Here is a 25,497-nt window from a genome sequence, read left to right as displayed (position 1 = left end):
AATTTTGACATTTCAAATGTAGGTGAAAGTAACATGTCTGTTCAAGGTAGACTATATTTAAACTTGATAAACCTTAAAATAAGAGCATTTCACTTGAAATGCATTTCCACCTATAACTTATAAATTTCACGAGCATAGGTTTGACTGATAAAATTGTTCAACTAACTGTGTGGCAATTCTGGAATATACAAGTTAAAATGTGGATCTTGTAAAAACAAGGGGGCTGCAGTATTGGCTACACCTCAACTACAATATCAGTGTTTGAACCACATGTTGAAAAAACTCACCAAGATGAGCATATCTATAAAAGTCCATAAAGTAGGAAAAACTTTTATGGCACCCAGAATATCTTGGGCAGTAGGGACTCCATAGTGCATGTATTCTTAACAAAAGAAAACATCACAAAAGACAATATGATGATCCTTTGCATGTTGCAATATTTAGAACTTCGGATGATTGGCCCCTTTAATTATCAATTCTTAGGAAACCATCTTGCCTTATGCATGGTGTTGCAAACAGGTTTGTATTGTGATGCAGCTTTGGCTGGACCCCACATTTTTCCCTACTTACAAATCTGCTTGGCATAGGCTTGGTACAGTTGAGCACAGTATTGGAAAACAAAACCTTAGTACTCAAACAACAGAACAAGTGGTTGATGAGAAATCTCTCACTTCTGTGAAATTACAATCTGTTATTGAATACTTTTTTTTTTTTAAACTCGAAACAGTTTTGGTTACATTTCTCTTAATGTCTTTTAAAACATTTGTAGATGTGCTTCTTATTGTAATAGGGTTTACATCTTTTTATTTTTAGAAGGTCTAAAGTTTATGCAGAGCCAGCTTAGATTAGTTTTTCATACAAGGAATTATAATCAGAAAAGGTTAGAAATGTGTGAGGTAGATATTAAATAGTGAAATATAAAGAAGTAAAACAGAAGTTTAGTTAGTTTTCAAGGGGAAAATACTCTTGCCTTCTAAGTCTAGCAGTTTCTGTTCTTGTTTTTGTAGTGACTTCATCTTCCACTCAAGTTGATACTGAATTGTAAGTTTTTCTACCAAAAGGAACTCTGTAATAAATACAACCTCATTTTTAAAAGTCCTTTTCAGCCCCAATTACGCTTAGTATAAAAAGTTCTTAGTCTGGACTCCAGAGAATCATTCCAGAAATGTTAAACAAAACTTGTGTATATGTGCATTTTTGGGGGAGAACGTATATAGCTTCCATCAGATTTCAGATGAATTCATGAAAAGTCACAAACCACTATTTATAGACTGATGTAATCAGCATTTGACTCTTCCGCACACTTTTTGTTTCATGTGACCTTATATTAGGTAGCGAATGCTTCAGATGAAGAGAACTATTAATAATGAGAATGTTTGGCTGAAAGATACCTTGGGAGACCATCCACTCTAACTCCTTCATTTTATGAATGAAGATTGTCAGTTTCTGTGATTATACCACAAATTAGTGGTTAAATTGGAATCTTCTGATTCCCAGTCTAGTGCTCTTTCCTTTATATAGTACACTGTTAACTGTATCAGTAAAACTGAGCCATGAAGACATTATGGTGTTTTTGGTTTAAGATTCCTTAGTTAAAAAAAAAAAAAGATTCCTTAGTTAGATAGGGAATTGCATGTAGTGTTTGGTGGCATGCTTAAGTAGAGGAATATTAACAGAAGGGATTAGCCGACTGGATTAATTCAGGAGGAGTGGGACTTAAATGATGATGCTGGAACCCATGTAATAGAAAGAAGGAACTGTGAATGACAGGAGAAGAAATGACTTTGGGGAAATGGAGGGAGGATCTTAATAACTTGGAAGCATTTGAGAGGGTTTTTGGAGATAGACTAAGTCTGTGAGTCCCAAACGGGATAGAAAATGGGTAGAGGACCAATTTATATACAATACAAAAATTATCTCATTATTTAGGACCAACTGAAAATGTAAAGGAAGGTAATGAAGGTAATAAGTACATTGTTATTGGTATTGGGTAAGCAGAGGGCTAGATGGTTCCAATTGATAGGGATGGTGTAAAGAGAATTTATACACTGAATAAAAGGTGAATTAGATGACCTCTTAGGTCCCTTTTAATGCTATGCTAACTTGGGATAGGTACTTAAAATGGTACTTCTCTGGGCTGAAGTGAAAATTATTTCTCATCTCCCATAAATCTCATTTGTTTAGGTGACTAAGGATTTATAGAAGGCCTCTCTGTGAATTTTCAAAGATTAGAATGACCAGATTCATAAGATATATTTAAAAAAAATTTTTTATTTGGTACTGTAATTTGATCAGCAAACTTTATAAAAGTATTGTACAGTAATTTCTAAAATTTACCAACCAACATAGGAAGTGCTATTTTAGAAACTTACAAGTAATTTTTTTTTTTGGATGTTTCAAATTAACTTTAGGAAAATTGGCATGCCTTTCCTGAAAACATAGCTAGCATAAAAATTATTTTTTAGGAGTATTGTAGTACTCTCATCCAATAATGTAGCCCCCTTGGTTAGCTTTATCTTGGCATATTTAAACTTTGGGGGGTGTTCATAGTCCTGCCTGGTGTTAAGGTCTATAGACAATGACCAATCCATGATATAAAATGGGCCAGTGATGTGCAAATTTCCAGCTCTCAAGTCAGTAGGTGTTTGTAAATATGTGTATATACATACAAAATACTCTGTGTTTACTGATTGTGAAACCATGTAATACAGGTTGTTGTTGGCTTATGCTGAACTTCTTGAAAGAAGCCCACTTTGAAAATGTGTTGCTGTTGAAGCTAATAGTATGATTCAGGTACTGTCTTTCAAAAGTACTGCACTTAAAGCTTGTTTTAAAGACATGTATTGGTAAAAACTTCTGTACAGTGTCAAACTCTAGCATTGTGTATGTTCACTTCCTGAAAGTATCCATTCTTTCCTTAAATTTGAAAGTGTGATTGTATTTGGCATTTGCCAAAAAGATATTTTCAAGCTAAGTGGAATTTGTTAGATAGAATTACTTCCTTAAACTCTTGGTGTTTGTATTTAAATTGGATATGAATGGATGTTTAAAGTTAACCAGGAATCCTATTTCTTTCATGAATTGTAATGGATGTTTTGAATGGGTGTTTCCCATGTGAGTACTCTGTTAAGTACTTGGGTCAAAATTGTTAAAACCATGTTTCTACTTTTGTGTCAGATAGAGGAAAGGGTCGCCAGAGACAAGCCATTTTGGGAGAACACCCTTCTTCGTTTAGACATGATGGCTATGGTAAGTTTGTCAAGGCAGAAGGAAGGTAGTATAGACGAACTATTAGAATTTTTGCATTTCTGATGAAGAATGGCACATTTCTTGTCTCTATTTTTCCTGCTCACCTGACTTGGTTTATAGGGGATCAGTCCCTTATAATGTACTCCCAAAGAGTTGTCCAGAATCCTTTGTTTTCTTAGAGGATATTGATTTATCATATAATCCTTGAGATAAATGAGAGCTATTGGTTGGGGGTTGAAAGCTTTTTTACCATTTTGGTTTGGTTTGGTTTTGATTAGTAATGGGCACTGGTCTGTTAGAGGACCAAAAGGAAATATTATTGCTCAGTAAGTATATTTTCTTCCATTCTAGCCATTAGGAACAAAGAGGAACTTTGAGTAATAAAGGCAGAAAGAATGGGGCATTTGTCAAAAAGAAACATGTTTCTGGTTAGAGTCTAATTCTTTAGTTCTACAGTTGGTATTTTGGCTTTGGCTAAATTTGTTTGTACTTAATTCCTCTTTTAAAACGTCTCAGTTTTAATGTTAGCTATGTTGGTAAGGTTAAATAATACTCTTCCTCAGGAAAAAGTTAGGCATCAGACTGTTGTTCTTGTAGGGGTAGATGTTGAGAATTGTTATTGATAAGACTTGCAACTGGTTATAAGTTCTGTGTTTTTAGATCTTTAGTTTTTAGTAGTGGTTATTGACCCTACCTATTCTGTGGTTTAAGGCTGAAGTTCAATGCTATTAGAAGCTGTAGAAGATAGAAATTGCTATATTGTACTCTTGGGATTTATCTTCTAAAATCTTCCGGTGTTGCCTATTGTCCGTAATGTTTTCAGATTGCCTACATGTTTGATGACTGTTTTAGCCATGAATTTTAGCTTATTCCTTAGTGTCTTTTTTTGAACTCTGGGATTTATTACCTGTGTGTTTGTGTGTGTGTGTGTGTGTGTGTGTGTGTGTGTGTTCAGGTTGCTATGGTAGTCTGTCTGGAAGAAGTGATTGAAAATCTCTTTGTTGTCAAAATAGTAAGTGTGGTATATAATGAAAATCTTCCTCCAGTGGTTTCAGTGAGTTCCTTGATCATTTTTCTTAGCTGTTTCTTTAACACCATAAATATTAAATCTGGTCATGTAGATAGTTCTGCTCCTGTAGTAAAGAAACACTATTATTAGGAGCCGACTGTGCTTTCCATAGTGGGAGGTTACAAAGAATTGCTTATCACAAGTTTGTAGTGTAGTTGTGGAGTATATGTGTCATGGCAGTTGGCGGAAGGCTAAAAATTGTTTAAATATTTTGCCAAGGGGCCTAGAAAAGTCTGTGAAAGAATAAATGAAGGACAAAGAACCCTACTGTGGTATTGTTGACACAGACTATTTTCTCATTCTGAGTTTTCAGGTTTGCCTTCATAAAATACATCTTACTGAAAATTGGTATAAATAAAAGTATACTATATGCATGTGTAGAAGAACTCTATATTTTTAAAAAGCCTATTGTGAAATTCTTTGTCAGTTTCATACTCTAATTAATTTTGTGTGTGTGTGTGTGTAAATTTTAAAATGTAAGCTTACTAAAGAGAGGTGCAAAATTCTTTGCATTGGCAGTTAAATAGGGTCCTGCTGTGGAGGACTGGTTGTGGGGTTGTGTAGGGACAGCCATTCTGAGCTATATCCATTGAAATGTTAACTCTCTGAGGATAACTTGTTTTACTTTCCTAGGGGAGTAAGCAGAACAGAATATAGGAAGAGTGAGAGATGCATACAAAGAGGTAGAGAAAGAGAAGTAAGGTGAGGAAATTGGGGGAAAAGCAAAGAAGATGGGAGTAGGTGCTAGTGATATATTGAGCCTGTTTAAAAACTGCAGATCATATCTGTATCCCTTCAGATCAGCAGTTCAGCAAAATAGGTGATTTTGCATTTTGGTGTCCTATCATAGGTGGCTTTTCCTTTATTTATTTATTTATTTTTAAAGATTTTATTTATTTGACAGATCACTAGCAGGCAGAGAGGCAGGCAGAGAGAGGGGAAGCAGGCTCCCCGCTGAGCAGAGAGCCCCATGCGGGGCTCGATCCCAGGATCCCGAGATCATGACTCGAGCAGAAGGCAGAGGCAGAGGCCTAGTCCACTGAGCCTCCAGGCGCCTCTGGCTTTTCCTTTATGATGGAATATGAGAATGAGTGAATAGAAAAGGTTTAATGACTTAATTAGATTAGATTTATTCATTGGTTGATTATAGTAGTATAAATCTGTGCTCTCAGAATTCTTTAAATCTTTTACTTTGGGAAGCACTATCCTATGAGGTGAACTGGTAGATGCCCTTATACTTGAAAAGTATTATTTTTACCACTTCTATACAGATTTGTTTTCTGTGGGTCTAAGAAAATTTTGTATATTAATTGCTAGCATCTTTGGATATGGCTCCTGGACCAGAGATTTTAAAGTATAAGGATGAAAAATGCCTTTCAGATGATAATGCATTTATGTAGCATTTTCCACATAATCGAATTTTTTAAATACCTGAAGTATTAGCTTTTTTTTTTTTTTTTTTTTTATTTGTTTATTTGACAGAGAGTTAGAGAGCACAAGTAAGCAGAGCATCAGGGAGAGGGGGAAAGAGAAGCAGGCTCTCTGCTGAGCAGGGAGCCCGATGGGGGGCTCGATCCCAGGACCCTGGAATCATGACCCGAGCTGAAGGCAGCTGCTTAACCAACTGAGCTACCCGGGTGCCCCAAGTATTAGCTTTTTAAGCATCAAAACATTTTGTATGAATTTTTTATTATAGAAACATTTAAAAAGATTTCTACTTTTTCTTCTTAAACAATATAGGCAACAATTTAAATAGTATAGATAACATAATTTAATCCTGAGGACTGAGGTCATAATTACAAACGTCAGTTACATTCTCTAGCACTGAATTCATTTGTTACCTATGGTAGTGGATCTCAACATTTTTGGGCATTGACCAACTTAAGCAGAGTGGAAGTTTCCATTGCCCATCCACTACACATCTTTCTACTTTCTATGAAAAAATTTAGTGATAATAGTGAAGTGTACTTTTTTTTTTTAAGATTTTATTTATTTGACAGAGAGAGGTCACAACCACTGAGCAGAGAGCCTGACGCGGGGCTCAATCCCAGGACCCTGGGATCCTGACCTGAGCTGAAGGCAGAGGCTTTAATCCACTGAGCCACCCAGGCGCCCCAGTAGTGAAGTGTCTTTAAAGCAAACGGTGGTAGCAAAGGGATGGTGTAGCATGGATATGTACTTCTGCAGTAGGGATAAGAATGATTGATATTTGACCCCAACATATGTATAAAGTTTAAATTAGAGTTCAAAATATGTGTTGCTCCTAACAAGTAACTCACCATGAGCTCTATTATTTTGATAAACTACTAATCATCAGCAAGAAGGGCAGTTGAAGGTTTAAGGCAACACTGATGATGCATTAATGAAGTGTTTATTCTTTCATGAAATCGTAGGAACTCACACTGTGTGTATGCTCACTGGTAGTATTGCTGTGTTGTTATGAATGACAGCTATATTAAGAATACTAAATACTGAACTGGAGTCCGCATAAGCTTTAATAGCATGCTATGAATACCAAAATGTAGTTCTTGGTAACTTACTTAGTGGATAACAGATGTCCCTTAGTTTTACATAAAAATGAGGATCAGTAGCATTACATACTCTTCTTGAGAAATGAAGAAAAGACTTGGGTCTTTGGATTGGTTTCTTGAACATCAGGAGGACCTTTCCATGTTACAAGAGTATGCTTCTGTAATCACTAACTCAGGAGTATCTAACATGTATGAGTTTATATTTCTGAGCTATGCATCCATTTTAGTTGCTGCTTTTAAGTCGAAGTATAGTTGACATACACTGTGACGTTAGTTGAGTGTACAACAGAGAGATTGATGATACTGTGCTGTGTGCAGTGCTTACCATGATAAGTGTGGTACCATACAGCGTTACTACAGTATTACTGACCATATTCCCTCTGCAGTACTTTCCATCCTGGAGAGTTATTTTTTTGCACTGAGAGTTGATCCTCTTTTCCTGTTTCACCCCCTCTTTTCTCTCCTCCGGCAACCACCAGTTTATGAGTTGGTGTCTTAGTTGCTTCTCATTTTTTAGGACTCTCTCTTCTTGCTGTTGTGAATGGCCCTATGCCTGCTTTTAGTATCAGTTTCTCCAGACTCCCCCATTCGTGTCTGTTCCATTGACTTTTTAGCTTTATTTTTCTTGTTACTTCCAATCTGTTACAGATGGGAAAACTGGATAAATCAAAGTTGTTTAGAACTACTCTAAAATTAGAAAGTTCTTAATAAGGATTCTCAGTATGAGACATAGATTTGTGTATGTTTTGTGACAACAGTTTCAGCTGTTCAGGCTTATTCTGGGTTCTTGACGTTGTTTCAGATAATGCAGGGTGCTGAATAAATGATACCTTTGAGTCGATAAGATATTAATGAAATTAGGGGTTTTGTTTCCTAAATTAGAATTAGGGTAATAAAATACCGGAAAGTATGTTACAGTAAAATATATTCAAGGAGATAGCTTTTCGGTGGAACTAAAGAGGTCTTCTTTTTTAAAATGTCTGTATAGAGATAGTTTCTGAGATTTCACTGTATATTTTATTGTATTATCCTCCAAAAGATGTTGGCAGAAGGTTTTTTGTTTTTGTTTTTTTTAATTTGAGATATAATTTATACACAGTGGCCCAAAGTTTTATACTGATTCTCCCCATCCCTACTATCTGTGGCTTGATCTTATATACTTTTTTGTTAAACAGTATTTTTAGAAATATAAACTTTAAGCCTGATGTATATGCAGAGGTGTGCAGGTCAGTGTATCTTGGATCTGGTACACAGAAACAGATATATTAATCCCCACAGGTTATATTTGAATATTAATACATTTGAGTTTTCCTTGGACATACATCAAACTAGCTAATACTAAGAGTTTACTTTTAGTGGTGAAGTGTATCTGCTAAGTTGTGTTTTGTTTTGTTTATCATTTTCTTAGGATCCCATGGTCCATTGTTGCCCTTACCAAGTCGTTACAGAATGGGCTCTCGAGATACACCTGAGCTTGTTGCATACCCATTACCACAGGCTTCTTCCTCTTACATGCATGGAGGAAACCCCTCCGGGTCAGTTGTAATGGTTAGTGGATTACATCAGCTAAAAATGAATTGTTCAAGAGTATTCAACCTATTCTGCTTATACGGAAATATTGAAAAGGTAAGTTTTGTTTTATATTAATTTCTTTACTAGGATACCTAGTAGGAAAGTTTGAAAAGGCAGCAATATATATATATATATATATATATATATATATATGTCTTCTCCTTGTATTAGGAACATAAAAGTTCTTTTAGTAGTAACCCACATAAGCTAAAATTTATTACGTAGGAATTTCAGAAATTGGTTTTTGTTGGTAAGTGATCAGTGTAGGTTATTGGTACTAAAATACTTTAAAAATAGCTAATGTAAATGGAAGTCCAAAACAATAGTTTAGTCAGTTACTAGCCTGTATTTTTTTTTTCTTTTTTTTTTTAATCATTGCCAAGTGTTTCTAACACTTAACATTTGAACTGTAGAATTTGAAAGAGCAAATGGAGCTTGGCCATAAGTCCTGAATTTTAGGAGAGTTCTAGATTTAAATACTTGCCTCCCAAATGCTAGAGTTCCAGTATCTTCTGAGGAACAATGTACTTTTACCTCTATCCGTATTTGAAACTGACCCCCTTTGAAAGAATGTGTCCAAAACTGTATCTGGAGGCTTATACTCAAAAAGCAGCAAAACATTTAAATTTTACGTATTTTAAAGATCTTTAAAGCTGTGACCTTATTTTTATTAGACAACCATTTCCCGAGATCTGTGATGTTTTGTTCATTGATATCTCATAAATATTTAAAATAGGTCCTATCATAAAGTAGATACTTAAACTGTTTTCTGAAGAATCATGGAAAATTTAACTGGGGAAGTGATTGGTCATCTTAAGTTACCACTTGTTTGATACACTTGCCAGTGAGTTTCAGTACTGAGATAATGTTATTTTTCTCTATTGTTTAAAGTGATTTTAGTGTTCTTTTCACAATAATAAAAAGGTACAAGCATGTGAGTCATAAATGTGTGGGAGCAGGAGCATGGCTTGAAAAGTTGGTACTCTGAGTTCTTGGTTCATTAATTCCAAAATAAAGCCTCCTTGAACTGAGAAAGCAACTCAGAAACTCTCTGAAACAAGAATTTCCTCAACATAACCATTTGAACACACTTAGAAAAGAAAAAGAAAATCCCACATTTGGTCTAGGGATAACATATGGGGTATTTCTTCTTACATAACTTGCCAGGAATACATGAACAAATTTAGCAACATTGGGAGAAGTAGTTCAGATTTTTTCACACAGACATTTATCTTAGACACCTAGGTGTTAGTTAAGGTCTAGGGACTGCATGTTTGTTAACTAAATGGGCTTTAATGTGTATTTTAATCTTACCACGTAATGTTACTTTTCTGTTCGTGCTTTTCACATTTGTAGACAATCAGAATCAGTTTAATCAACATCTTTAGGATATCTTTGTCTTTTCTGTTATGAACTAGTTGTCTCTAGATTTAGAAACCTAAATCACTTTGTTTAATAAACTTGAACAATTCCAGTCTCACATGTCAAAAATTTTTTTGTATTTTAAACAATTATGATACATGAAACTTAAGCTATGGTAATCCTTTAAAAGACCCGTATAGGGGCGCCTGGGTGGCTCAGTGGGTTAAAGCCTCTGCCTTAGGCTTGGGTCATGATCCCAGGGTCCTGGGATTGAGCCCCACTTTGGGCTCTGATTTCAAGTAAAGCTGAAAAGTTCTGCTAGTTTTGTTCAAGTACAGGTATGGTATAAAAACATTGGGAGAGCCCATTAAAATTGGTAGTTGCAAGGGTGGATATAAATGCTATGTGGCATGTGTTATGTAAATACATTTGTAGTTTTCTTTTAAGGCTAACAAATAAGAAGTATGTTCAAGGTGTTATGAAGGTTCAAGGTGTTAGTGGTACAGAATAGCTATTTAAGGAGTTTCTAAGGAGTAGGTACTAGCTGAATTATTATCATACTTTACCCATTTAACCCTATGATCGTGTTATCTATTAAAATTAGAATAGTATAAGAGGATAAGTGTGGCCTCTGCCCAAGATGTCATGAAATATTGTGAAGTATGCCTGTTTTTAAAACTGCCCCTACCTTGTACAAGCCTTCCTGCTGGCAGTGCTGTCTCAAGGCCATCATGCATTATTTCTTAGAGCATCTTGTTTATTGCTTTACAAGCATTCTGAGTAGTTGGGAATTATTATTTATTTTAAAATTTTTGACCTACCTACCAAATATAAGTTTCAAGAAGACCATGTCTATTATGTTCACCATTAATCCCTAGTACCCAGCACAATGTTTATCAGAACATTTTAGACACCTAATAAATACTTGTTGAATGAATAAATATTGATGAGCCCTACCAGATACTATCATTATCTCTGTTTTATAGGGAAGCCTGTGACTCAGAGAAGAAAGTTGCCCCAAATCACACAATAAATAGCAGAGCCAGGGTAAACCTGTACTCTTCTTCATTGTGCTACACAATGGAATTATAGTCTTCCTTACAAGGGTCTAATAGCACAGCAGAGTAAAGATTCCAGGTGATCTTCTGTATTTGACTTCAGTGACTTAAATCATACTGTCTTTAAGAAATTCTGTTACTGTAGAAGGGAAATAAATAGTCACCTTTTTGGGATTTTTGTATTTACAGGTAAAATTTATGAAGACCATTCCTGGTACAGCACTGGTAGAAATGGGTGATGAGTATGCTGTAGAAAGAGCTGTCACACATCTTAACAATGTCAAATTATTTGGGAAAAGACTTAATGTTTGGTAATTATCTTAAGTGGTAAATTTAAAAAGTATTTAAAAATCATTTTTATTAGATATTAATTTCAGTTTCAGAATATTTTAATGTAATTGAGAGCACATTTGAAACTAGCACCTATAATGTTACCATTTTAGACAAAATATGTTAGGGTCATATAATTCAGGTTTTGCCCACCTATACCTAGTTTTTAGTGTTATGATAAAACAGCATGTTAAAAATGGGCAAGTTTTATGTAGTTTCCCAATTTGAGAATATACCTAAACTATAAGAGTGATGAATTATAACTTAAACATTCAAGTAAATGTTTAAAATATTAAATAAATCATATTTAAATATCTGCTTTTGTCTTATTTGTCAGAATTGATGCAGGCATAGATATTAATATTTCGACACTGCCTACTTGTTGCTTTTTGTCTAACAAGGTATGTTCTGTACCTTTTTCCTTCCCAATCCTTAGTGTGTCTAAACAACATTCAGTTGTTCCCAGTCAAATATTTGAGCTGGAGGATGGTACAAGTAGCTACAAAGATTTTGCAATGAGCAAAAATAATCGCTTTACAAGTGCTGGTCAAGCATCTAAGAATATAATCCAACCACCCTCATGTGTGTTGCATTATTATAATGTCCCATTGTGTGTCACAGAGGAGACTTTCACAAAGGTAAAGAAATCCTATTTCTTATTTTAAAATTTATAATATTTTAGCCTCATTTTAAAGTCTTGCTTTATTCATCATCTGCATTTGATGTTATCAGTATTCTGTTATTTATTTCGGTCTTCATAGTTACTCTTTGACCATTGGACTTTTCTGGTCCCCAATCTACATTAGTCTTTAGTCTTTTGTTGGTTTGTGGCTCTTTTCTTGTTTGTTTGTTTTGTTTTAATTTTATTTATTTGACAGAGAGAGAGGGAATACAAGCAGGTGGAGTGGGAGAGGGGAAAGCAGGCTTCCCACCAAGCAGGGAGCCTGATGGCAGAACTCGATCCCAGAACCCTGGGATCATGACCTGAACCGAAGGCAGATGCTTAACGACTGAGCCACTCAGGCGCCCTGTGGCTTGGTCTTTTTGAAAGCTGGAATTAGAATGAGATATCTGACTTCTCCATTCAGAAAGCTCTTTTATGGGGCGCCTGGGTGGCCCAGTGGGTTAAAGTCTCTGCCTTCCGCTTGGGTCATGGTCCCAGGGTCCTGCGATCGAGCCCCGAATCGGGCTCTCTGCTCTGCAGGGAGCCTGCTTCCCTCCCCCGCCCCCCGCCTGCTTGTGATCTCTGTCTGTCAAATAAATAAAAATAAAATCTTTAAAAAAAAAAAAAAGCTCTTTTATTATGCCCTTAAATCTTGCCCATAACAGGGGGCGTCTGGGTGGCTCAGTTGGTTAAGTGTCAGCCTTCAGCTCAGGTCATGATCCCAGGGTCATTTTTTCGAGTCCTGCATCAGTCTCCCTGCTCAGAGAGCCTGCTTCTCCCTCTTCCTTTGCCACCCCCCCCACTCATGTTCATGCTCTCTGTCTTGTGAAAACAAATAAAATCTTTAAGAAACAAAATCTTGCCCATAGCAAAATTTTATGTATCCCTGTTTTTTTGCCAAACTGTAGGAAATGCTTCAGAAAAGAGCCGATATTTCTGGAACTCCACTCCCTACCTTAGATACTAGATAAATTCTGACAACTCTGAGAATACATATTTAGTTATAAATCTATAAATCTGTGGTTTTATTGTATAGCACGAAATTATTTACATAGTTTATTGAACATCCCTTTTTAAAGTTGATTTTCTCATAGAACTTAACAATCTAAAACATGTTTGATTTCATTCATTCATGCCAGACTTAAGTGCTGCCACAAGGATTACTTTTTTTTAGAGAGAGTGAGAACATGAGCACATGTGTGCGCACACAGGGGTGAGGCAGAGGGGCAAAGCGAGAGGCAGAATCTTTTTTTTTGAAGATTTATTTACTCACTTGAGTGTGTGTGCGCACCTCAGTGGGGGAGGGGAGGGGCAGGAGGGGAGAGAGAATCTCACGCAGACTCCCACTGAGCATGCAGCCTGAGGCGGGGCTAGATCCCACAACCCTGAGATCTTGATCTGAGCAGAAATCATGAGTTGGATGCTTTTTTTAAAAAATTAATTTACTTTTATTAATAGATAGTGTATTTTTGTTTTAGGGGTACAGGTTTGTGATTCATCAGTCTTACACAGTTGACAGCACTCACCATAGCACGTACCCTCCCCAGTGTCCATCACCCAGCCACCCCATCACTCTCACCCCCTCTCCACTCCAGCAACCCTCCGTTTGTTTCCTGAGATTAAAAGTCTCCTATGGTTTGTCTCCCTCTGGTTTTGTCTTATTTCATTTTTTCCTCTCTTCTCCTAAGGCCCTCTGCCTTGTTTCTCAAATTCCACATATCAGTGAGATCATATGATAATTGTGTTTCTCTGATTGACTTACTTTGCTTAGCATAATACCTTCTAGCTCCATCCATCTCATAGCAAATGGCAAGATTCCAGTTTTTTGATGGTTGAGTAATATTCTGTTGTATATATGTACCACATCTTTATCCATTCATCTGTTGATGGACAGATAGGCTCTTTCCATAGTTTGGCTATTGTGGACATTACTGCTATAAACATTCGGGTACCCGTGCCCCTTCGGATCACTACATTTGTATCTTTGGGGTAAATACCCAGTAGGGCAGTTGCTGGGTCATAGGGTAGCTCTATTTTCAACTTTTTGAGGAACCTCCATGCTGTTTTCCAGAGTGGCTGCACCAGCTTGCATTCCCACCAACAGTGTAGGAGGGTTCCCCTTTCTCCACATCCTCACCAACATTTGTCATTTCCTAACTGGTTAATTTTAGCCATTTTGACCAGTGTGAGGTGGTATCTCATTGTGGTTTTTTTGATTTGTATTTCCTTGATGCTGAGTGATGTTGAGCACTTTTCATGTGTCTCTTGGCCATTTGGACAAAGAGAGAATGTTAAGCAGGCTTCCTGCTGGGGTCCAATGCTCACAACCCTGAGATCATGACCTGAGCTAAAATAACGAGTCAAACACTTAACCGACTGAGCTACCCAGGTGCCCCCATAAAGTTTGCTTTCTAAAAGAAAAAAGGCAGGAATATTATTTTGGCCATATTTTTAATGGAGTTTCACATTTCTTTGACAGTTATGTAATGACCACGAAGTTCTTACATTCATCAAATATAAAGTGTTTGATGCAAAACGTAAGTGCACATTCCTCTTTTTAAGGTTTCTGGTTAAGCTGATGACAAGCAAATAACTGGACTTGTGTTTGTTTTAGCTTCTGCCAAAACACTTTCTGGGTTGTTAGAATGGGAGTGCAAAACTGATGCCGTAGAAGCCCTCACAGCACTTAATCACTACCAGATAAGAGTTCCAAGTAAGTAAAATTGTGTCATAATTTTTCAGTAGGCGTTACTTCAGAAACATCGACAGTAATTTTAAAATAACATTTACGAGTTTTGGGGGGGGGTTTGTTTTTGTTTTTTAAATATAGAGAAGTATGAAGAAAAAAGGCATATAAATCCCACAACCCACACAATCCTTAGATTAGTTAACCTTTTACTCCAAACAGATTACCACATTTAGCAGCTTTAAACAGCAAACTGAGGGTCAGCATTCTGTGTGCACTTGAGCTGGGTGTTTCTAACTTGGGGTCTCTTGAGGTTGCAGCCAGGCTGTTGTGTGGGTGTACAGGCATTTCAAGTCATGATTGGGGATTGAGAAATGATTTCCAAATTTATGTGGTTTGCAAGTCCAGTGAAGCTACATGAGCCATTTCGTCATGGTAGCTGGCTTCCTTCAGAGTGAGTGATCCAAGAGGGATGAGAGCAAAAGACTAAAACAGAAGTCACAGTGTCTTTTATGACCTAACATTGGAGGTGACATACTGTCACTTGTGCTGTATTCTTATGGTCACACAGACCAACTATGGTACAGTGAGGGAGGGGGCTGTACAGAGCTATGAATACCAAAAAGATAGTGATCATTGGGGCCATCTTGGTTGTTGGCTCCCACAGTCCTGTTCATCTTTCTAGAAGAAAGTCATACATACATTTATATGGTTAAAAAAACTTAAAACAGCACATGAGGGTACAAAATGAAAGTTAAAGCTTTCTACAACTTCTAACCTATTTGTCTTCCTTTCATTCCTCCTCCTCACTGTATGTATATCTATATTTTCAGAAGTTATACAGAATGGTTCCTCTATACATACTCTTCAGTGCCTTGCTGTTTTCACTTAATACGTCTTTGAGCTATTTCTATATCAGCACATGCAAAGCTACTACTTTTTTTTTTTAAAAAGCACCCCAGCGTAGCTATTCATAGTAGAGATATACCACAGTTTATTTGATTTACCCATTTCCCCACTGATGAATACAGTTTCTCCAATTGTTTTTTCTACTACTGTAGCATCCTTAATCATTGCACATTTTGTGTTCGTAGGGCGATTTCCTAGTAGTGGAGAACATAAAGGTTTATATTCTGATAGATGTTGCTCGATTGCCCTTTAAAAAGGTTGCACCAGTTTACATTTCTACGTGTGGTGTGTGAAAATGCCCGTTTCCCAACACTCTTTTTACCAACACTGAGTCTTGTCAGATTTTCAGTCTTTAACAAGTATGTTAGAAGAAAAATGGTATTCCATTGTTTTAGTTTGTATTAAATGAACTTGTCACTGTTTATTCTCTCCAGAAGGGTAATGGCCTCTTTTTCTACCAAAGTACACTCAAGTATTTAACTTTTGAAGCTTTTTGCTGTGTACTTTTTTTTTTTAAAGCTTTTATTTATTTATTTGACAGAGATCACAGGTAGGCAGAGAGGCAGGCAGAGAGAGGAGGAAGCAGGCTCGCTGCGGAGCAGAGATCTTGATGTAGGGCTCAATCCCAGGACCCTGGGACCACGACCTGAGCAGAAGGCATTCTTTAACCCACTGAGCCACTCAGGTGCCCCCTGTGTACTTTATTTTGATCCTGGATCTAAATGGTGCTAGGTGATAGATAAATTGGGGTTTATCATACCATTCTATATATTTTTTTATGTTTGAAAATTTTAATTAAAGGATAAAAACCAGGAATACCTCCTTTCATTTAACTTTTTGTCACAAAAGTAAATTTTAAGTAGTAAATCAAGCTTAATATGTGTTAGAAGGTTTTTAAAGGCTTTAAAATTATATGCATATTTGAGACATACTCAAGATGTATTTTAGACTCCTTGCAGACAGGAACGATTATTTATCTTTTTATCCTCTCCAGTGTCATGCAAGTACTTGTTAATTTATGTGCTTTTTCCTTTATAGGAATTAAGAATTTTTTTGAATTTTTTTAATACATTAAGATACCAGGATTGTTTCTTTGCACAGTTAATTGAGGAGGAGTTATCTGCCTGATCTGAAAAGTTAAAAATGTATAAAATGGAAAAATTTTTGTGGAGTTTTTTTTTTTTTTTTTTTTTGAGAAGTTTTAGAATTTAATACTAGATCTCCTGGAACATTTTCACCTTATTAATATCTTCCTTTACATGCCATTTTCCAGGCTGTGTTTGAATGGGCTTTTTTTTTTTTTTTTTTTTTTTTAATTTAAATTGAATTAGCTGGGATGCCTGGGTGGCTCAGTGGGTTAAAGCCTTTGCCTTCAGCTCAGGTCATGATCCCAGGATCCTGGGATCGAGCCCCACATCGGCCTCTCTGGTTGGCAGGGAGCCTGCTTCCTCCTCTCTCTCTGCCTGCCTCTCTGCTTATGATCTGTCTGTCAAATAAATAAATAAAATCTTTAAAAATAAATAAATAAATTGAATTAGCTGACATATAGAAGATCATTAGGTTCAGATGTAGAGTTCAGTAATTCATCAGTTGCATATAACACCCAGTGCTCATCACATCACGTGCCCTCCTTAATGCCCATCACCCTATTACCCCATGCCCTGACCTCCCCACCTCTCCTCCAGCAACCCTCAGTTTGTTTCCTAGAGTTAAGAGTCTCTCATTTTTTGTCTCCCTCTCTGATTACTTCCCTTTCAGTTTGAACTGGCTTTTATAGAGGAATTGCCATTCTGATATATTCTGCAAAGTGAGCTTTGCTGATGGACATAAGCCTAATCCCGTACTGTTCACCTGTAATGATTAATTCACTAAGAAATACTGAGTGTGGGGCGCCTGGGTGGCTCAGTGGGTTAAAGCCTCTGCCTTTGGCTCAGGTCATGATCCCAGGGTCCTGGGATCGAGCCTCGCATCGGGCTCTCTGCTCAGCAGGGAGCCTGCTTCCTCCTCTCTCTCTTCCTGCCTCTCTGCCTACTTGTGATCTGTCTGTCAAATAAATAAATAAAATCTTAAAAAAAAATAAAAATAGTAAGAAATTTCCCTACTATAAACACTTAAAAAAAAAAAAAAGAAATACTGAGTGTGTCTATGTGTCAGATAAGGTTTAGAGCAGTAGGCATGTAGCAGTGGACAAAGTCCCTGCCTTCATGTAGCTTACCTGCTGGTAGAGATGTACAAATGTAATCTTACCTTTACCTTACCTAGAAAGTTTCCTTTTTTACGTTTCTGCTTCTGATTTTATAAAAAGGTGAAATAATTTACTCTGCTAATTCAGGATAATCTTGAAAGTTTGATGAAGTGAACAGTTAACTTTGTTTTTTAATTTTTGCAGATGGTTCCAATCCCTACACATTGAAGCTTTGCTTTTCTACATCATCCCATTTATAAGAAGAGAAGAGCATGTTAGAATTTATGTTCACCTTTATTACAATTTTAAAGCTACACTTCATTAAAAAAAATTCTAAGATGGTTGATCTAATGTTGCCTTGCTTACTTTGACTTAAGATCCTGTTCTGTAATAAACAAATATTTTGCCTTGAGTAAATTTGTTGTAAAGTTAAATATTGAATTGTTTTCATTTTAAAATAGAATGTCATAATGTAGACTATCTACAGGTTCCTTGTAGATGACACAAATATATGATTTCTAATCTTATTATTTTTCTTCCACAGTGAAAATATATTTGCATTCTTAATGCTGATTATCTGCAAGTATTTTTCCATTGTGTATGAGATTAATGCAGGTGAAAGTATTGCATTTTAATATTATAGAATTCCTATAATATGTTTAGATGTTTAAGTATGTTGCAGTTATTCATATTAAACATAACTTGTATTTATTAAGTATTTTAATCAAGTTTGAGAATAACATTGCACATAATTTTAAGTACTAAAGATTTAGCTGATTTTATATTTCTGAAAGGCTAACGGACATGGATACACTTGTACAGTATGCACTCAAACTTATTTAAATTGGTGTAATTTTTTTTTTTAAGTCATTGTCCATTTGTATTGACATGCCTCTGTTTCTAGTTCCAGTTTGGAGATTTTATAAAGTTACAACAATGAGTTAATGTGTTCATCTTCATTTGTTGCATGTGACTTGATCTTGAAAACACATCTGGAATTTGGCATTAAGATTTTAATAGAAGTTATGATTAACAGTTCCTAACCTGAGATCCATGAATGGGCTGTAGGGAGTCCGTGAACCCCTTAAAATTGTATGTAGAATTTTGGGTACTTGCATTTTTATTTTATACTCTTGAATCCATGAGTAATAATATGTATTTTTCTACATGGTGCAAGGTGTAAGGATCTAATTTTATTTTTATTCCGAACAGATAGCTATTTGTTTCAACACCATTTATTAAACATTCTTTCTCCCACTGGATCTGTTTTTTTTCCCTTTTTTTGGAAAGTAATATATAATAAGGAAGGTGTAAACATGGTATTAAGAGACTGTAGCACACTTGCGTGCTTTGGTGGCTCTGTTGGTTAAGCATCTGCCTTCAACTCAGGTCGTGATCTCAGGGTCCTGGGATCGAGTACTACCTTGGGCTCCCTGCTCAGTGGGGAGTCTGCTCCCACCCCCTGCCTGCCACTCCCCTTGCTTGTGCTCTCTCACTCTCTCTCTGTCTCGTAAAAATAAATAAAATCTTTTAAAAAAGAGAGACTATAGCACACTTGTTATCAAATTCATTTTTTATTAAGATTTATTTATTTATTTGACATAGCACATAAAGTGGGCAGAGAAACAGACTCCTCACTGAGCAGGGAACCCAATGTAGGACTCGATCCCAGGACCCTGGGATCATGACCTGAGCCAAAGCAGTTGCTTAACCAACTGAGCCACCCAGGTACCCCAAATTCATAGCTTTTTTATAATAAAAATGTGATATAGCCATTTTATATTTATCTTTAAGAAAAAGAAGAATGTTTCATCTACCCGAAGTAACTGAAGTTTATGTTGGCAATAGCAATTTTGTGATCTTGAGACTTTTAAACAAATTTTACAAATAGAAGTTCCATTTAGATCTTTTGTAAAAGTTTTATTTTGAATTTTAACTTTAAAAAGACAGTTTGCCTTAATCCTCTTATAAGTGAGACAGGGGTCTAAAAAATTTTAGAGCTATTGAATAGAAAGTTAAGATGGAACCTAAACACACATTAACATTTATTTCCCCTTGAATTTTAATAGCTGTGGACCAGTGTCCCTTTAGCTCTCTAAAGACCTAGAAAAATTTAAATTCAGTCTAGAGGCGTTTTAGACTCTTAATGATGAGCACAGTATGTTTTGCCAAGGGTAACTTTGTGTGTGAACTGTAGGAGTATGGTACTGGGTTGTGTACATACATTCCTCATTCATTCATTGCCAAATAATACCCAAGTTTACCTAACTCTACAAAAAACAAAACTTTTTCCCCCCCTCCCTTATAAATACTTTTCCACATTCATTGCAAAATTAAGATGTCTTCATTTTAAAAGGTAACTTCTGAAAAAAAATAAATAACTTCTGAGTTTATGTAATAATTATCTCCTCTTCCCCTCTTCTGAAAAGTAATGGTGATAGTTAATCGGTTATTTTGTATCTAAGATTTTAGGAAACAAAAATTCGATTGTGACAGGGCTTATTTAATTTTGATTTGGTTTAAGTGGTATTAACTTTTTTAAAAATTTTTTTTAAAGATTTCTTTGTTTTAGAGAGAAAGTGCAGAAGGGAGGGGCAGAGGGCAAGGAAGAGTGAGTCATAAGCAGACTCCACCGTGAGCATGGAGCTGATGGGGGACTAGATCTCAGACCCCGAGATCATGACCTAAGCTGAAATGGAGAGTTGGTAGCTCAACCGACTGTGCTACCTCTAAGTGATACTGATTTTTAGTTATGGACTCTCTCTTAATACTCTTTCCCCAGCAAAATCATGAGTAAATTCTTAAGGTATAAAGTATGTTTTTTAAGAAAATACTTATTTCAGAGAACATGAGCGGGGGAGGGGCAGAGGGAGAAGCTGACTCCCCACTGATCAGAGAGTCTGACGTGGGGCTTGATCCCAAAACTGTGGGATCATGACCTGAGCCAAAGGCAGGCGCTTAACTGACTGAGCCACCCAGGTGCCCATAAATTATGTTAAGTTGTACCTTGCTGCTCTGGGCTCTAGTATGTCAGCCCTATACTGTTGCTATCAGTATTGTCTTTGCACTTTACTTGGGCATCACTACTGTTTATATCCAGTATTATCTGATCCTAGAATGGAATTGGCTTTGGCTATGTTCTCTTTTTCCTTAGCCTTAACAACAACATATCTTTCCGCTTTTACTAGAGAACATGAAAGAGCATATTCTATAGCTAGAAAGAAATAATACTAGCTTTGAGTTTGTTTTTTGAGTATTGAAATCCTATTCCATATCTAAATTCCATTAAATATTTGATAATATGTCTGTATAACTGAGTTAAGGAATATAAGCTGCTTATTAAGGTCCCCACTTTTCTGCTGAGGGTATTACCCTAAATAAAACAAAACTGCCGTTGGAGCTGACATGAGACTGACCAGCATCATAGTGATTTGGTTATTCAGACTGTTTTCTAGGACTGAACTGAGAATAAAAATGACCAAATAGGGTCAGTTTTGTTTCATTTTTTTAAACTCACTATTTGTAGGGATAGGTTGCTAGGTAACTGCTTTTTAGTAGTTAGCAGTGATGCTGTATTCCTCTCTAGAGCAAAGTGATTTTGGCCGTAGAGCCTTCTTCCATAATTAACAATCAAAAGCTCAAGGAGCTTTACTTCACTTAAAAAGTTCTTCAGGGACGCCTGGGTGGCTCAGTTGGTTAAGCAGCTGCCTTCAGCTCAGGTCATGATCGCAGTGTCCTGGGATCGGGTCCCACATCGGGCTTCCTGCTCGGCGGGGAGCCTGCTTCTCCCTCTGCCTTTGCCTGCCTCTCTGTCTGCCTGTGCTCACTCTCTCTGACAAATAAATAAATAAAATCTTAAAAAAAAAAAAAGTTCTTCAGGTGACAAAGGTCCTTCTAAGAAAGATAACTGCAATAAATCTTCCTGTCTCCATATGGCCTTTTGGCTCAAGAGACTTTGTCCATTAAGGGGCCATGTAAAGTAGCAAGCCTTCTTGGGGTCCCAGGGTGGCTCAGTTCATTAAGCATCTCCCTCCAGCTCAGGTCATGATCCTAGGGTTCTGGGACTGAGCCCTGAGTCGAGCTCCCTGCTCAGTGACAAGTCTGCTTCTCCCTCTCCTGCCTCTCTCCCCAATTCATGCTTCCTCCCTCTCTCTCAAATAAGATCTTTAAAAAAAAAAAAAAAAAGTAGCAAGCTTGGGGCACCTGGATGGCTCAGTTGTTGAGCATCTGCCTTCGACTCAGGTCATGATTCCTGGGTCCTGGAATCGAGCCCCGTATGGGGCTCCCTTCTCTTGCCTTATCCCTCTCCTACTCCTTTTGCTTGTGTTCCCTCTCTTGCTGTGTGTCTCAAATAAAATCTTTTAAAAAGCAGCAAGGCTTTTATTCATAGTACCACTTGTTTGCTCATAGAATTAAATCACCCTCCCCAAAAAAATGGATTTAGAGGAAACAAGGTTCATAGGTTCTGTCCTCAGCATGTTTTATTCTTTCTAAATTATTTCTACTATGATGATTTCTAATGTAAACCAAAAAACAGGTGAATGTGCAAACATGATTCCTGTTTAAAGCCAAGAAAACAATTGGGAATTTGAAATCTAGTGGATATTTAATTTGTAAATAAAAGCAGTGTCATTGCGTTTTTCCTAAAACCTAGCTTGTCTACCAAACAGATTCAAGTGCTAATTCAAAACTGATACATTTTGGGGTGCCTGGGTGGCTCAGTGGGTTAAGCCGCTGCCTTCGGCTCAGGTCGTGATCTCAGGGTCCTGGGATCGAGTCCCGCATCGGGCTCTCTGCTCGGCGGGGAGCCTGCTTCCCTCTCTCTCTCTCTCTGCCTGCCTCTCTGTCTACTTGTGATCTCTGTCAAATAAATAAATAAAATCTTTAAAAAAAAACCAAAACAAAACTGATACATTTTATTTATTCAGCTAATCATCTTTCTAGCCATCTCAATTTTAACATGCTTTGAACTTGAATATAAGAGACTTTGCTTTACTAGTAGAAATTTCTCGAATATAATAGCCCTTTATCTGAGGAAGCGCTTGAAAAACTCTTTGTGTTTTGTTCATTTGTTCTTAAGCTTTTAGTTTAATCACCCAGTGCTCTCTTCATGACAAGTGGATTCCTTAATCCCCATCACCTGTTTAACCCATTCCCCACCCCCCTCCCCCTCTGATAAACCGTCATTTTTTTCCCCCCCCCCCCCCCCCCGCCACCCTGGCTCATGTGTTTCTTAAATTCCACATATGAGGGAAATCATTTATTTGTTGTCTTTCTCTGCCTGACTTACTTCACTGAGGCGTATACTCTAGCTCCAGCTGTGTCTTTGCAAATGGCAAGATTTCTTTTTCATGGTTGAATAATTTTCCATTATATATATATATCTATATATATATATTTATATATATTCATTTATATATATATAGATATATCACATCTTTGTCCATTAGTTGATGGACACTTGGGCTGTTTCCATAATTTGGCTATTGTAAATACTGCTATATATATCAGGTTGCATATATCCCTTTGAATTAGTGTTTTTGTAGTCTTTGGGTAAATACCCAGTAGTGGGATTACTGGATTGTAGTGTAGTTCTGTTTTGAACTTTGTGAGGAATCTCCATGCTTTTGTCCAGAGTGCCTGCACTGGTTTCCATTCCCACCAGCAGTGCAAGAAGGTTTCTTTTTCTCCACATCCTCACCAACACCAGTTGTTTCTTGTGTTTTTTATTTTGGCCATTCTGACAAGTTGCAAAGTAGTTCTGATTCTCATTTTCCTGGTGATAAGTGATAATGAGCATTTTTTCTTGTGTCTGTTGGTCATCTGTATGTTTTTGGAGAAATGTCTGTTCATGCCTTATGCCCATTTTTTTAATTGTATTTGTTTTTTGGGTGAGATTCTTAGTTTTAATTTATGATTTATGAATGTATGAATTTGTTGCCTCTCGCCTTTCTAAATTTTGTAGAGTAATTGAGGTTTGAGTGATCCTTACTTAGTTTGATTCCTGCAACCCAGTGGCTCTTAATGCCCCCTTGGAAAACATTTCATCAGTTTGTAGGAGTGCTTTTTCACAGTTTGGGGGATAATACTACAAATATTTGATGGGCAAGTACTAGGAAGAATTGTCCCTTGTCCTACATGAATTGCCAGTATCTCATCAGATATTATCTGATCTTAGAATAAACTCTATTTTATAGCTATAAACACTGTCTTTTTATATATAGTACAATGAATTTCCTAGCAATGCAACTGCCTTGTAAATCAAGGAAAGATGATTGTTTTGTTTGGAATATTTCCAAGAGTTGTTTGCTATTTTGGGTAATTGTCACTACAGTATTTGAGTTGACATAGCACATCAGGGTCAGTTTTCATTTGCAACAGTCCTACTCATCTCTTTGTCTTCTATTGTAGTCATTCCTGATCATTATGTATCACAGTATGCATTTATTATAAGTTGTATTTCCCTCTGGTAATAGAATTACATTTTTATGTTTTTCTTCAAATTGTGTGTGTGTGTGTGTGTAGTAGGTAGGTATTACCAAGGAATTTTATTTCAGCATAATGTAAGGATGTCAGATTGTCTGGGTTGGGAACTGTTGCCTTAAACTAATCTGGTTCTGGGTTGAACAGGTAAACCTGATCCAAAGATAGCGAAACCTAGAATTTGTTGAAGATTGGACGAGGAGATGCTCTCCCAAAGGGGTATGGTCTGCATCTGTGAAGGAGACCTGAGACTGCTATTGCCAATTTGTTACCTTGAGAGAAACCAGCTGGGGGAGAAAAAGTAACAAGAGAGAGAACTAAATAACCCTTAATTTAGACAGCTTGTGGAAAGCATTGTGGCATAGGCTAGTTTGTTCATGCTCAGTAGACTCCTGTCTTCAGAGTTCCCTTTTCAGTTTGAAGTCTTGACTAGATGTTTTAAGAATGTCTAAGTGCCTAACTCTCACCTTTAGCTGTTGTATTGTAAAACTGCAAAATCACATGGAAGAACACTGAGAATTGGTTGAGAGGTAGCCCTATTTTTATTTTTATTTTTTAAAATTTAATTATTTTTATTAACATATTATTTGCCCCAGGTATTTTTTTTTTTTGAAGATTTTATTTCTTTGACATACACAGCAAGAGAGTGAACACAAGCAGGGGGAGCAGCAGGCAGAGGGAGAAGCAGGCTCCCCGCTGAGCAGGGAGTCCGATGCAGGACTCATCCCAGGACCTTGGGATCATGATCTGAGCTGAAGGCATCCCATTAGTGGCAATTTCTGATTTGAAAACATACACAGCTCCCTTTTGTGATACAGTAATCACATAGGCTAGAGCTGCTCAACAACCCTGAAATGCTTGCTTTGAGTTGGTTTGATAATTTGGTTATCATCCCACCCCCACCCCAGAAATACCAAGAGAAATCAAGAGCAATATTAGTCCTTTCAGGGGAGTAGTTATGCTTATTGAGAGCCTGGAAAGTAAGCCAGTAAGTGGCCTGAAATATTGTGATTATTACTATAATTTTGAATGTAGCTGATAGACAGCTGAATACCAGTGGGATAATTTGGGGACTTGAAACTTGATTATGAAACTTGATTACGATTTAGGATCGTGAAACTTAGGTTGTTAAGGTGATTATGGATGTGGTTTTGTTTATTTGAAATAACCCTTAAGACAGTAGGAGAAAAACATGTGGTACATGATCCTTGTGTTGCCCAGTAATATTTGACAGTGATTTGGAATAGAAAAGAGGATTTTGTGGGGAAGTGGGGTGGTGTTGGCAGGTTGAGGGAGGGAAATGATTCCATTAGTACAAACCAGAATCATACTGTTGTCCTGGTCCATCTGCACATTTTGACCAAATCAGACTATATATGTGTGTTTCTAATAGTCAAAG

The 25,497-nt window shown here is 36.8% G+C and overlaps 1 protein-coding gene across 2 annotated transcripts in view; it reads left to right on the top strand.

Annotated features, from left to right (window-relative positions):
• The window catches only part of LOC111158369 (heterogeneous nuclear ribonucleoprotein L like), a 38,084-nt gene extending 19,529 nt beyond the window's left edge, over nt 1–18,555 (top strand). For both annotated transcript variants that reach the window (XM_022520380.1, XM_022520379.1), the window contains exons 7-13: nt 3,178–3,249; nt 8,258–8,475; nt 11,031–11,152; nt 11,608–11,809; nt 14,315–14,372; nt 14,450–14,548; nt 17,820–18,555. In XM_022520380.1, the coding sequence (XP_022376088.1) occupies nt 3,178–3,249; nt 8,258–8,475; nt 11,031–11,152; nt 11,608–11,809; nt 14,315–14,372; nt 14,450–14,548; nt 17,820–17,875 (827 nt within the window). In that variant the 3' untranslated portion in view covers nt 17,876–18,555. The remainder of the gene's footprint in view (nt 1–3,177; nt 3,250–8,257; nt 8,476–11,030; nt 11,153–11,607; nt 11,810–14,314; nt 14,373–14,449; nt 14,549–17,819) is intronic.
• Nucleotides 18,556–25,497: the final 6,942 nt, after the last annotated feature.

The sequence above is a fragment of the Enhydra lutris genome, unplaced genomic scaffold (assembly GCF_002288905.1).
Source record: "Enhydra lutris kenyoni isolate GAN:26980312 unplaced genomic scaffold, ASM228890v2 scaffoldscaffold59, whole genome shotgun sequence".
Taxonomy (NCBI): Eukaryota; Metazoa; Chordata; class Mammalia; order Carnivora; family Mustelidae; genus Enhydra; species Enhydra lutris.
The sequence above is the reverse complement of the archived record's forward strand: the minus strand, read 5'-3'. Positions and strand labels throughout refer to the sequence as shown.